The sequence below is a fragment of the Heliangelus exortis genome, chromosome 1, assembly GCF_036169615.1.
Source record: "Heliangelus exortis chromosome 1, bHelExo1.hap1, whole genome shotgun sequence".
Taxonomy (NCBI): domain Eukaryota; kingdom Metazoa; phylum Chordata; class Aves; order Apodiformes; family Trochilidae; genus Heliangelus; species Heliangelus exortis.
In genome coordinates this window covers 76,779,876-76,792,605 of record NC_092422.1, presented here as the reverse complement: position 1 = coordinate 76,792,605, position 12,730 = coordinate 76,779,876, and the positions used below count along the sequence as shown (strand labels likewise).

The 12,730-nt window shown below is 42.2% G+C and overlaps 1 protein-coding gene across 6 annotated transcripts in view; it reads left to right on the top strand.

Annotated features, from left to right (window-relative positions):
* Positions 1–7,777: 7,777 nt before the first annotated feature.
* Positions 7,778–12,730, top strand: part of SH3KBP1 (SH3 domain containing kinase binding protein 1) — a 221,591-nt gene continuing 216,638 nt past the window's right edge. The window contains exon 1 of one of the 6 annotated variants that reach the window (XM_071749422.1): positions 7,778–8,338. In XM_071749422.1, coding sequence (XP_071605523.1) covers positions 8,335–8,338 — 4 coding nt within the window. In that variant the 5' untranslated portion in view covers positions 7,778–8,334. Of the gene's footprint in view, positions 8,339–8,603; positions 8,623–12,730 lie in introns of those variants that run through there. The other 5 variants (XM_071749486.1, XM_071749412.1, XM_071749433.1 and 2 more) reach the window with 5 other exon arrangements.

The following is a 12,730-nucleotide window of genomic DNA, read 5'->3' as shown; positions in this document are numbered from 1 at the left end:
GTTGTGCAATAGATTTTACACCTCTGTTCAGTCATTTCTTTAAAATGGTATTTTATATCATTTTGTTGAATAATATAGCTAGACTTCTGATGTATATACAATGTAAAATGTTGGAATGTTGGGACAACTTTCAGTATTTGATGAAAATGAATGGTAACAGGCAGGTATGTACTGTGCTAAGCAGTAGCTTATAACTGCACTGAAAGCATGCTTGGATTTGTTAGAGGATTAGTTGGTCTGTATTCAAAACTACTCTGTCTCATGTTTTTTGGTGTCTGACATTCTTGACCAAGCCACATGTTCTTTAATCTTTTCCATCATAAATGACTTGGTGATTTCCTGGATTCTGAAATTGGGCCTGAAGTATTTAATTACAAGAAAAACAAAAAACGTAAGTTTTTATTAGTGTCTTGTAACAGAGCTGTTCATAATTGAAACTTGTTTCATTGCAGATAGCTTGTAGTTTTATTAAAAATTGCAGTAATTCTCTGCAGTTTACTGCAGTATTGCCATGCTATGTGCAAAACTCAAATAGGTTGACTTTTTTTTTTTTTTTATAAGCAGCTATAAACAACATTGTGCATATCTCCTGTTTATAGCCTTTGCCTTAATATACAATATATTGATAGGGTTTTGTGTATGTTCTACAGATATGTCAGACGTTTTATTGCTGGTAAATTAAAGATGCATGGCAAGTAGTTTTCAGAGATGTTCTTTTTGAAGAAAAATACTCTTCACAATATATGCTGGCTAATGTATTGCCATAATTTCCAAGAAAGTGTTTGCCATATAGAATGCAGGCTGGTTCTCTATTGTGGATAGTAGATCAGAATGCTAATACTGGCTAAAGGCATATTCAGAGCAAAAGAAATCAGGTTTTTGGCTTGAGAGTCAGGAAGAGATTTCTGCATGCTTTTTTTATAACGCTTTTCTCTCCCAATGCCTTCAGCAGAGATGCTACTTGAAAGTGTAGGTATGGCTCAGCACAGTAACAATAGTGCCACTTAAAATCTTCAATTTATGAGGTGTAAGGCTTAGTGCTCACAGGGAAGGAGCAGGCAGGAAGTGTGCCATATTCACTGAAGTGATGGTCACTCAGCAACTCCAGATGATTTGTTTCTAAAACCCAAGTTTTCAGTTTAAATAGCAATCATTAATGTTCCAACTATTTTTTTTCTACAACTTTGGCATGCATACACAAAATGGGACATTAAAGGAAAGGATTTCCCTGGTAAAATAGAGACGAGCAACTTCATGGACTTAGGAAAATGGGTTTTTTTTACTTTTACTGCCAGAGACAAGTCTGACAAAATCATCCTGTGTAGATTTACTGGGAGATGAAAATAAAGGATTGAACAAGAGGTTAAGTGAGTCAAAGCAGATGGAGAGTAGCTGCAGTTGAGCAGCCTACTGGCAGGGGAGCACTCACTACGTGTACCCTGCAGATGAGGGCAGGTTTATCCTCAAGCCAGCAAGCTATTCACACTGCTCCCGAATGTGCTAAAGACTGAAAGACTTGTGAGAAGAGAAACCATTTATGATGTAGGACAAACTACTGAAGCTATATTGTCTTATTTAACAGGATACTACTGTTTGCTTAAGCTTCCTGCTGTGTCCTTATTAAAGCCTGGAACAGAACTCGTTGAGCAAATGGGAAAAGTGGAGATACATGAAGAAACGCCTAACATGGCAGTTTTGCTGACACTGTTCGGAAGTAATGCTGAAGTGGTCAGACTTTCAATCAGTTAATGCTGCTTTAGCCAGGTTTACAAGTATGACTGGCTGCTCTGATTTTGTGCTTTCTTGTTTTACCTGTGCCTGACTAGGTATCTCCAATTTGATTTTGTACTTTACAGTTTTTATTTGCAACATGTTACAAATAAGGGGCTTTGACATGTTAGCTGCCTTCTTTTTATTCCCCTTGCCCATCCTTTGTCCCAAGGTGAACGTCAGATGATGAAATGTAGTCACTGTTCAAGTTCCTTTGATTTTATTTAAGGTGATACCATTTGCTCAAGTCACATTCTTTACTGATAGCTTCACTACTTTGGGATTCTGTCATGATAAAGCTTACTGTATTTTATAAAATTCTTACAGAAACTGAATTCTGTGGCTGGGTTAGGTGCTAGAGGCATCTGCTCAGTGCTGTAATGTTGTGTGAGATATTACTACGTATATTTATCTTTGTGAATCACAGAGATGTGGCTTCATATTTAAACACATATCAGCTTGTTTCTTTCAGCACAGAAAAGTTCCATTGTACTGGAATATAGTGTTTGGTTCAGAACAATATGTTGAAGTTACTGATTGGGTTGGGAAGGCACAAGAAAAACTGTTAAGCTTCTACTTAAATGAAAGGTCAGTTTTCTTCAATAACTCAGTGCCTTTCTGTATTGTGACAGCATTGTAGAAAAACACCTGTACAAAGATTTAAGTAATACCTTGATTATTATGTTGTTTCTAATGGGAGCATAGACTGATAACAGTTGTTAAAATAACCATTTACGTACACGTGTTTAAGCCTCAGCCTTTAAAGGAAAACAGTGTATTAGTAAAGTCTGTCACTGCATTTGCATAGGAAGGACAACTTAAAAATGTGATTGTCTAGAAGCTTTCTAGCTTTCTGTTTTATACTTTGAAAATATAAATGTGAATTGCCTTTCTTCTGGTTGACTTGAAATGACTGTTAAAAAGCTCATGTCATATTCTCAATTATTCACATGCAATTTTGTTTGCTATCCTAACATGAAGTGGGTTTAATATGAGTACAGTTTTCCTTGTAAGTGTCTGAAATAATAAGTTGTTGTGATGTTAGCATTTATATTGCAGTTCCATTTAATCTCTACATAGATTGGTTAGCATCTTCATTTTAAACTTTGTGATGATTTAGGTCACAAGGTTAACAGAATTCTAGGGCTCTAGTAGGAAGCAAACCATTGCAAGGCTTCTACAAGCCTGCCTTAACTCCAGTAATTACTTACATGTTTAAAATCACCTTACCTGATGGATTTACATGGTCTCAAGACCTGGACATAACTGTCCTCAACTCAGGTAACTGATAGCAGAGGATGTGAGTAAATTCAGCTTATAGCTAGTTGTGGTAATGGTTTACCTGCTGCCTTCTTTCCCAGGGCCTCAGGATGAAAATGCTGAATTTTATTTATATGAACTTAGTTGCTTTAAAAACAACAAAAAATAAGATAACACTTTTGTGGCATTAAAGAAGGCAAGGTTCTCAAACTTACTTTTTATGCATCAAGATGCCATTTTCTACCGTGTCTTGGAAATGGATAGTGATTAAAGATTACAGTAGAGAGAGACTTGATTTCTCAGTGTTCACCTTTAAACTCTGTATATAAAGGGAGATCTTTTAACTTCTTTGCCTTCTGAAAGGATCTTTTCCCATGCTGTGTAGAAACATGCCTCTTGCCTTTCTTTAAGTATCTGAACAGCCATCTACAAAGTTCTCTACGGGAGAGCTCTCATAAAAGAAAGACTTCAGACTTACATCCTAATGAATCTGAAAAAAAAATACGGAATTTTCTCTGCATAATTGTGGCCCTTGACAGACCACTGCTGCTGGACTTGAAGACAGGAGCTTCTTCAGCCTCCTTCAGAAGGAAGGAAAAAAAAAAAAAAGCCATTTCAAGATCTTTGAAAGCCTACTTCTAACACTTGACTCCCTAATAGACCTTAAGGACAGTACTGAACATTTAAGTGTGTTCTGTTTCAAGCTTGGTAAGCATAAATTTTCAGTGTTATGATCAAAGAAAAATATTGTCATAGCACCTTCCTCTTCCTTCTGTACCTGATTTTTTTTGTTGTTGTTGTTGTTGGAGGGGTTTTCCAGTAGGTATTTAGCCATGTGGTTTAATAGCTCTATGCTGCCTGCTACTTTAATACAGTTTTCATCTGTTGTTCATTTCTCTGAATCTTGTCTAAACAGTCTAAATTTCATGTTGTCTTTTCAACATTTCATTTTCTGTAAATAATGTAGTAGACAGCTCTTATTTTGTGACTGGTTTCTCTTTTGTCTTTATTCTTGAGTGAAGAGATGGGGTGGAAGCAGTTGTTTGACTACTCTCTTCATGGAATAAAAAAATTCTCATTGTTTTGTTTTAAGAATAGCAGGACTTTTTTTTGTTTGTTTCCCCCACAATCAAATGAGGGTTTGGACTAATGTCCACTTGTAATGAATATATGAATGTTGACCTTATTTATCTGTAGTTTCCCAAGGACCATCTAATGTGTGTATGTACACATACACCATTAGAAATCTCTAATGTGATTATTTCTAAGCATGGATAATAAATTACATTTTTTAACTACTGAAAATGGATGCAAATGCTTTTTAAGTCTGTAGTCTTTGGAGTTCACAATGGTGCTTTTTGACAATGTTATCCCATGTCTAAAAGCTGCCTCCTAAGTATATTAATATATGTAGGTATGTTTATATGTATGTTTAACATAGTTTATATAAAATCAGTGTAAATTTTGTTTCTACAGACAATAAATGTTTTAACAAAATTTTTACTTACAAATCATTTCAGTGATCTGATTCTGTAGTTATTAGTATTTGTCATTTTCAGAGAATTTTATTTGACCTGTGTAGCCATTGATTTTTTTATATATATAACTTGCTTCTGTAACTTCATTTATTGCTACTTTTAGAAATTAAAATCTTGATCTACATTATTCTTTTTCAAAGACATAAAATATGAATCCTCACTACTAACACAAAATAGATACTGTTCAAAAAAACTTTGAAAGCAGATATCAGTCTCCTCAGTGGCATTCAACATCCCTAGCATCTCTGCCAATGTGGGGCAAAAGAAGGGAAGAAGCACCCTTTCATGGTTAATTTTTCAGGCTTTACATTCAATAAATAGTGTGATTTTTAAGAATTCCTTTAATAAAGTATCACCAGTTTGAGGTGGGAAAAATCATATTAGTTTAATATCCCTAAATAAAGTGGAGTTAGAATGGGATGAAATTAGAATACACTTGCAGCATCTAACGGAAGGAAAAGTTAACTTTCCCCATTATTTACTTAAAATCTGTACTGACTTTCACTGTATGTAAATAATTTAAGCCTTATTTTTCATAATTCCTAATCTGGTTACTGTCCTTGAAGTGGATAGTAAAGCAGAACTCCTTGATGTGTGGTAAATCTTAGATGTAGCGTAGCTAAAGAGAGGGGGGAAAGCATTGTTACTTTTCCCCCTTTCCCTCCTAAAAATTAAATAATAAAGCTTCTGAATTATGTGTCAGTTTAGATAAAGGTTGCTAATTATCATCGATACCACTTTAAAAACATCTCTTTAGTTTCTCTAAGCAGTTCCTTAACCACTGAAGAAAAGTTTATTTTTTGAATGCCATCATGATCTCCACAGTGTTATCACTGAACAAAGGTGTGAGGTACCTGAGTAATCCACGTACAGTGCAATGTGTCTTTGAAGCCCCAGCTGATAGATGCCCATATTGAGGTAAGCTTTATAGGAGCACAAGATCAGTCCAGTGGACAGGCTTTGCCTTAGGAAAAAGGGGAAGCTAAATCTTGGAGGAACTTGTAAGAGTGCTTCCCCCAGTTTACCATGAGTATTTTCCACTTCCTGCAAAGGACAACCTGCTCAACTGCATTACTGCTTTACTTGGAAAGGCCAAGAAATTCCTATATGTTAATTTTTAGTGATAGTTGAAACTGAGTCTGTTTGAGATAGCCATCAAATAGGCTTCCTCCTATGCATTTTAACACTGACATTGTGATTTGAATACTTAGTGTTATTCCTTAACACTTTCACTGCCAGCTTAGTTCTTACAGAAGTGGTGCCATTGGTATGTACCAGGCTAAATTACTCATTTACACCAATAACTCTGCCTTATACTATGCAGCTAGAGCACTGCTAACAAGTATCTTCATTCTCAAACATGACTGCATCTCTTCTACTTAGTTTGATGTGTTTCTTTTTTCTGATTGACATGAAAATTTCAGGTGTGTTGTCAAAATGCTTGAATAAAATCTGCTTCACATTCTTATAATATCCCCGAATTATTACTGTAAATGTTCAGGTAGTAAAAGGTCAAATGCCCTTCTGCAATGAGGAACTGTGAAAAACCAGTTTTTTTATAAAAACCAGCATTTTTTTTAGGTGTGTATGATTGAGTGAGTGTTGGCTTTCTGGTATCATGTGACTGGCTAAAAGATCCTCTATGGCTGTAGATAAAATGCTTTTTTTTTTTTTTTGACATTTCACCCCTGCTCCCCCAGTCTTGCCACTATTAGTGGTTTGTGATTTAGTGTCCCAGCATTCCTGAAAACAATACCGAAGTGGTTCAAGTCTTTAATTTTTCAGTGAAAAAGTGAACTGTAACTAGAGGCTCTCTGTACCTACATCCAGCCTATTTCTATTGAATTTGTTTTCATAGTTGAGCTTCCATTTTTTAAGTTAGGTTAAAAAGGCTTTTTAAAAAATGAGTATTATCTCTGTGAAGGTTTTACTGTATCACAATTTTTTTAAATTTTTTTTCAACATTACAATTAGAAAAGACAAACTGCTTTTACAGCATGTAAATCAGTAACTTAAAAGCAAGTTTTCACAGCTATGGTTTAAAGTTGTCTTTAAAAAATTGCTAAATCAAGAATTAGGAATTATGCTTGACTACTTAAGCAACTCTCAGGTTTTAAACTGGGCTAGCAAAGGAATGATGGATGCTCTCTATTAATCCCTCTCAAAGGGACTTTGAGGGGAGGAGGAGTGCAAAAATCTTAATGCTTATATTTTGGGCAGTTTTCTATCTTTCTGTCATGCCCAATTTAACCACCTGAGCTTCCAACAACCTTTTTTGCTTAACCTTTCATATAGTATTGAAGGTGCTTGTACTGTAGAAGATGTTACCTGTACTTTTTATTGTTTTTAACCTGCTCTTCCTCTTCGCTGCTAGTGTAGTTTTTTTTATTTTCTCCAGTTTGCCTGTAAGAAGACTTGCCTGTCAAGAAGGTTCCCCGGCCTCATCAAGGTGTCTTTCCGACCAGGAGTGTTACCGATGTAAGCGAAGCATTCCCGATCAGTTTTACTGCAGTATGCGCTTCACACCTTCCTGCAATACCTGGAAAGAATAATCGCTGCTCGTGTGCGACTGTGCTCCTTTTTCCGAAACACCACCGCTGAAAAAAGCCACTCTTCATCTCATCTTTTTATCTTTCCCGGCTTTCAGAGCCAAACCTGTTGTGAAGGGTTGGGGGGAGCGTGGCAGCTCCCTCCGGTGCAGCCCGGGCTGCCAAACCTCGTTTCCCTCAGAACCGGGGAATGGGGAGACGCGGGGCAGCCGGGGAGCCGGCGTTGGGCTTCTCGGTCTCCGCCGGGGGAAGGAGCGGGGGCAGCCCGCAGGTAACTGATACACAGGGGGGAGGTGGCTGCCAGGAGCCTGAGGGACCCCCCCTGTCCCACCGCGAGGGAGCAGCTTCCCGCTCCTCCAAACGGTACCCGGAGTCCGAAGCGCCCTCTCTTCCCTCCCCGGCACCCAAATAAAGCGAGCCCCTTCCCGCGGCCCCCGGTAACTCCCCGTGCCCGGCTGACGCTTCCTAGCTCGGGAGGGAAGGAATGGAAGGAGCCACCTCCTTCTCCCGAGGTGCTGCGGTACCCCGCTACACCCCCCGACCCTGCCCCCGCTGGGGACAGCCGCTCCGTTTCCTTCCTTCCCCGCCCTCCTTCCCTCACCGCCGCCGCTGCTCCCGGCGGCCCGAGGCGGCGCAGCGGCTCTGGCGCAGTCTCGCGACACTTCCCGCAGTGCCGAGCTGAGCCGCGCCGCTCGCTTCGGTCGCTTCGGCAGCGGCAGCAGCAGCAGCAGCAGCCGCCCGCGGCGGGGAGACCCGGTCTCCTCGCACCCCTCTCCCTGCCACACGGACCGGCCGGCACAGGGGGAAGGCGCCTACCCCCGCGGCTCGGTAGCAGGAGGCTCTGGACGCACGGGCTCGGCCGCGCTTTCTACTGGGCTGTTCTGCCCGGCGGCAGCGGGGACCCAGGTGACTGGCAGAAGCTGAAGGCTGAGCCCCTTCTCTCACCTCACTGCTTTATTTTTTTTATTATTTTTTTTAACACACATATATATATACATACGCTGAGGGAAGCCGAGGTGCTGGTAGCAGGACGCAGAATGCAGCCTGGCCGCAGCGGCTGCTAAGAGCGGCGGCCGCCGGAGGAGGGAGCGGCTCTGTCAGCAGCCTCTTCTTCTCGTGGCGGCGGTTCAGGGCTGTCTCTCGCCCCTTTCGCCGTGGCCAACAGGCTCAAACTTTCAGCCTGTTTCCGCCGCCAGGCAAAGCCCAACTCGACATAAATGGGTGAGTTCAAGCCGTCGGCTCTGAGTTGGCAGTGCTGGGGGGAGGAGGGGGGACACCGGCTGGGGCTCCCGCCCGCTGGCTGGGGTGCATACCGTCGCCGCGACGGAGGGCCGGGGGCGGCGAGGAGGGAGCTGGCCGCCACCAGCCTCTGCTTCTCCGCCTCATGGCTTTTAACTTCTCCTCCCCTCCCTCGGCCGAGTCAATAATTGTTTTCATGTGACAGGCGGAGAGGTCGGGATGTGCGTCGGCGGGGCGAGGGCCGGGAGCCCTTCGGGGCTGCCGCGGTGGATGATCTCGATCGGGGCTGGCAGGGTTAACAAGCCGTCCTGAACACCGGCTTGGCCGCCCGACTTTGCCGCCTTCCCACCGGGCACAGCCAGCCCGTGTCAGCTTGGGGTGTGGTAGCGCCGGGCCGGTCGGGGAGCTGGGGAATATGGGGAGGGGGGGGGAAGGAGGTACCTCCGCCCGGGCGCGGTGGTTTTTGCTCTTTCGGCCGAGGGGCTGTGGCGAAGGGAGCTGAGGGGGGGGCGCGGAGCGGCCTGCGGGGACGGGACGTGCCGTGCCGCCCTGCCGCGAGGGGGCGGCCGTTGGGGCTGTGGCACGGGGGTCGTTGGAGCCGTTGCAGGGGGAGGCGGTGGCGTTCGCGCTCCACAGCCGCTGCCCGTGAGGTGGCTCCCGCGGGCTTCGGGAAGAGGCTGCGTCTGCCCGCCCGGCCCAGGCTGGGCAGCGCCCCATACCTGTGCTGTGAGGGGTAGGTGGGCAGCGGGAGGCTGGGGGATGAACTGAGTTGTTATGAGGGGGGCGAGGAGGCGAGGCAGCGGCGACGGTGCCAGGCGCGGGCTGGCTGAGCGATGAGTCCCGGGGAGTCACCAGAGCGGCGTTGGCCCGCGGATCCCTCTGCCCGGCGCTTTGCCCGGCAGAAAATGACGGATTGGAGGGAACAAAAGAAAGCGTCTGCTGTTGGTAGGCAGCCCTGGGTGTACCCGTCGACCGGCGTCTGAAGGCAGCGGCGAGCGGTTCTCCGAGATACCAGCGTTTAGATGTCCTCGGGTCCCCGGTTGCCCGCTTTGCTCCCGGTGGCGTACATGCTCTTGGGCTGTGGGGGAACCTGAGGGCATCGCTAAAAGGACTCGGTGTAACGCATTACGTGGGCAGACATTTTACACAATTGTGTAAATCGTTGTAATACAGTGACGTTGGGAATATCGTGGGGAAAAAAACCACAACGCGTCCCTTTGTTCTTCGAGAGATTAGTTTGCGGGGTGCTGTCAGAACTGATACACAGCTGCTGTACCTGTACGTTACAAGATTAAGCACTAGGTTTTTTTCAGTATTGACTTTCAGTTAGTCCTCTAGTTGGGGCTGAAATGAGTCCATCCCTGTGCAGCTCATTCAGCTGTATTGATCTGGATGAACTCTGATGCTGCTGACAGTGGGCCAGCATCCCAGACCGCCACATTTAATTGGGTGCGTCGTGGAAGACTCTGTTAGGGTCAGGTTGCCTTCTAGGTAGCACAGCTCTCAACTTGTGTAGCAATAGGTGAGATTTGAAACATAGTGGAGTAATGAGGTGTCGGGTTTATAACTGCTGAATGGAGCAATGTCTGCCTTCAGGAGGCATGTCACATGATATAATTTTTAAAATAAAGTTATTTCTCTTCTCATCTCTCAGAGCAGGGCTTTTTTTTTTTTTCCTTTGTATTGTGATACAATAAGGCTTCTCTGAATTCTGCTTCATCCATAATCCAAATACTAGCCTTTATTTTTAGCTTCACAATACAAAAGATTATTGAAAGCAGTAGAGGAGCAGTGAAGTTACTTGCACTGATAGAGCTCTAGAAAGGTTTTTTAATGCTATAACTTAGTTGGGAAGGCTCTTGTTTCCCCTGGGCTGCCCGTGATTCTATAAATCTGGCTCCTTTAAAGCCAGTCAGACTTTTCTTTGCAAAATAGGACTGGAGAGAAGGTAGATATGGTTTCATTGTTGTTCGTATATTTAAATGGCAAGTGATCCTTGGGCTTTAAAAACAAATAGAAAAACTGTGCAAGGAAGCGAAGATATGAGTAGTATGAAAGCAAAATCTCTGTGAGAAATACAGTGAAAACAGATTAAAAGCATTTTTAGCATTGTTAGCATTTTTGAAAGCTATTTCAGATGCAGAAAAGCATAGGTGAATTCTTTGCATGCTACAGTGTTAAGATTCTAAATGTTTTACCTTTAAATTACTTGTATGCCTTCCATATTAACCATTTATATTTTCTGTATGGCACTGCATATTGTTATTAGTCCGCTCCTATGTGCCTATATATATGTGTATGTTGCACATATGTGTGTGTTAAAGTTCAGCATGTGTCCCCAAGATTTTTTACAGCACATATGCCAAACCTTATAAGAAATACAGCTTTACTGAGGTTTTAAGAGCTCTTCCATGACATTATGGTTAAAGTATTTTAAAGTGAATTGACTTACACTTGGAATGGACTTGTCTGAAAAGTAAAGTGAAATAGTGATGGTAGTTAATATAAAAGGGGGAGTAAGACAAAGACCTTAATGGTAATGGTGAATGCAATGGAACAAGCTTGGTCCCCTTCCTTAAGTGTCTGAGAAATTAAGAGATCTGGATTTGTGTGTGTAGTTGTTTGTTGTTGTTTTGGGTTTGTTTTGTTTTAAGAATCCTTAGGAGTTCTCTGACCATATGTAATTTTCAGTCTCATTTGCAAGAGCTTTGCATGACCACACATCAGTCCTCCTGAAATTGGAGATCCAGAAAACAAAGTAAAATTGACAAAGGAAAAACTGTTTTGATACTGCTTATCAAATTTAGAAAACGCAAGAGTACAAGTCTGACTCTACAAAGCAGTTTTTAACTACAACCTTTACAAGTCAGCTGATGATGTATAGCTCCTTGTGACAATCAAGACACTCCAGCTTCTGTGGGTGAAGGGAGATCCTTTTTTCTGCAGTGCTGTCATTGCTCATCTTCAGAGCACAACCAGATTACTGCATTACATGGGGTAGGGGTCCTATATAATAATACAGCTGTGAAACTGAGGAGTTGAAGAAGCCTTCATCGTGGTTGTTGTAAATACCAGGTTAACAGTTTGTTAACTTTATTTTTTCATCTTATTATTTTTCAAGGTATTGTTACAGCTTTTCTGTTGGGAAAGGGAAAGAGAGGATATGTGTCTTTTGTTTACATGAAAATACATTGATCACTTCTGCTGCTGCCATAGTTAGGAGTTTGGATCCAGAGATAGTCTTGTATCCTTAGAATCAGTGAGATTATTAATACTGGTGGACAGCTATTATCTGCAGGGTTTTACATTAGTGGCTGAGAAAGATGCTTTGCTGTGAAATGCAGCAGCTAGTTTGTACACACCACAGGAATGTTACATCAAGAAGTCAGGTAATTAAAAAAACTGAATCTATGTGAGAGTCTGAGTGTTCTGAACTACTTGCAATCTATTTTTCTGTTTTTCCCCATTCATCTTTTCTTTCCCTTTTCAAATTTTCCTCTATCCCCTGCCCTCAAGTTCAGCTCTGCTTCCTTCGTAAAGCCCTCCGATTTTATCTTTTTTTCCCCCTCTCTTCACTTCTCTTTACTTGTTTCAGCCATGCCACTTCCTCTTTCTCCTTCTCTCTTATCGGAGCATCAACAGAGGGAGCACTCTGAGCACATTTCCTGCCTGTGGGGCCACCCTGACCTCCAGCAAGAGAGCTGTGCTTGCATCAAACTTCTGCTTGGCCCTGTAGGGAGGATTGGAGAGTGCTTGCTGCAACAGGAGGCTTGAGGAGTTTACCTGCTAAACTCTAAAAACTCTACAGCCTTCTGCAGTAAAGCAAAGCATTTGTGAGCCCGGAGCTTAGCAGAATCTGTATGAATGGCACATGGAAGGTGGGAGGTGTGTTTGGGTTCTTGACTGCTCTGACAAACTTTTCTTTCTTGAAAAGTTTTCTTTCCAAAATAGTGGAGATTTGGGTGCCTTTCAGCAAAAATGGATGTAAGGCATTTTTAAATAGTCAGTTGCAGCTGATTAAGGAAAAATTATATAAAAAGGTGGTTAGCATGATTTTTTCACTTTGATTTTTTTTTAAAATAACATTTTAAGCAGCTGTAAAGTGGCTTTATATAGGTATTGTTGTGTAAAAATCCTCTCCAACCTGTAAAGTTTTTAGTCTCCTCCTCATATGGGCTGCTACTCATACTAATTTTTTAATTGTTATTGGTAAATTTGTTATAACAAAGCAGTTGCACTGGAGCTGTTCAGGCTCTGATTTCCAGTTGTTTGGTCACAATATTTATATTGTCTGTGAATGTCTTCACTGTCTGAGTTAAAGTAAAGTTTTCATAAACTGTGATAAAATATTTTCAGTAACCTATATAAAATTTC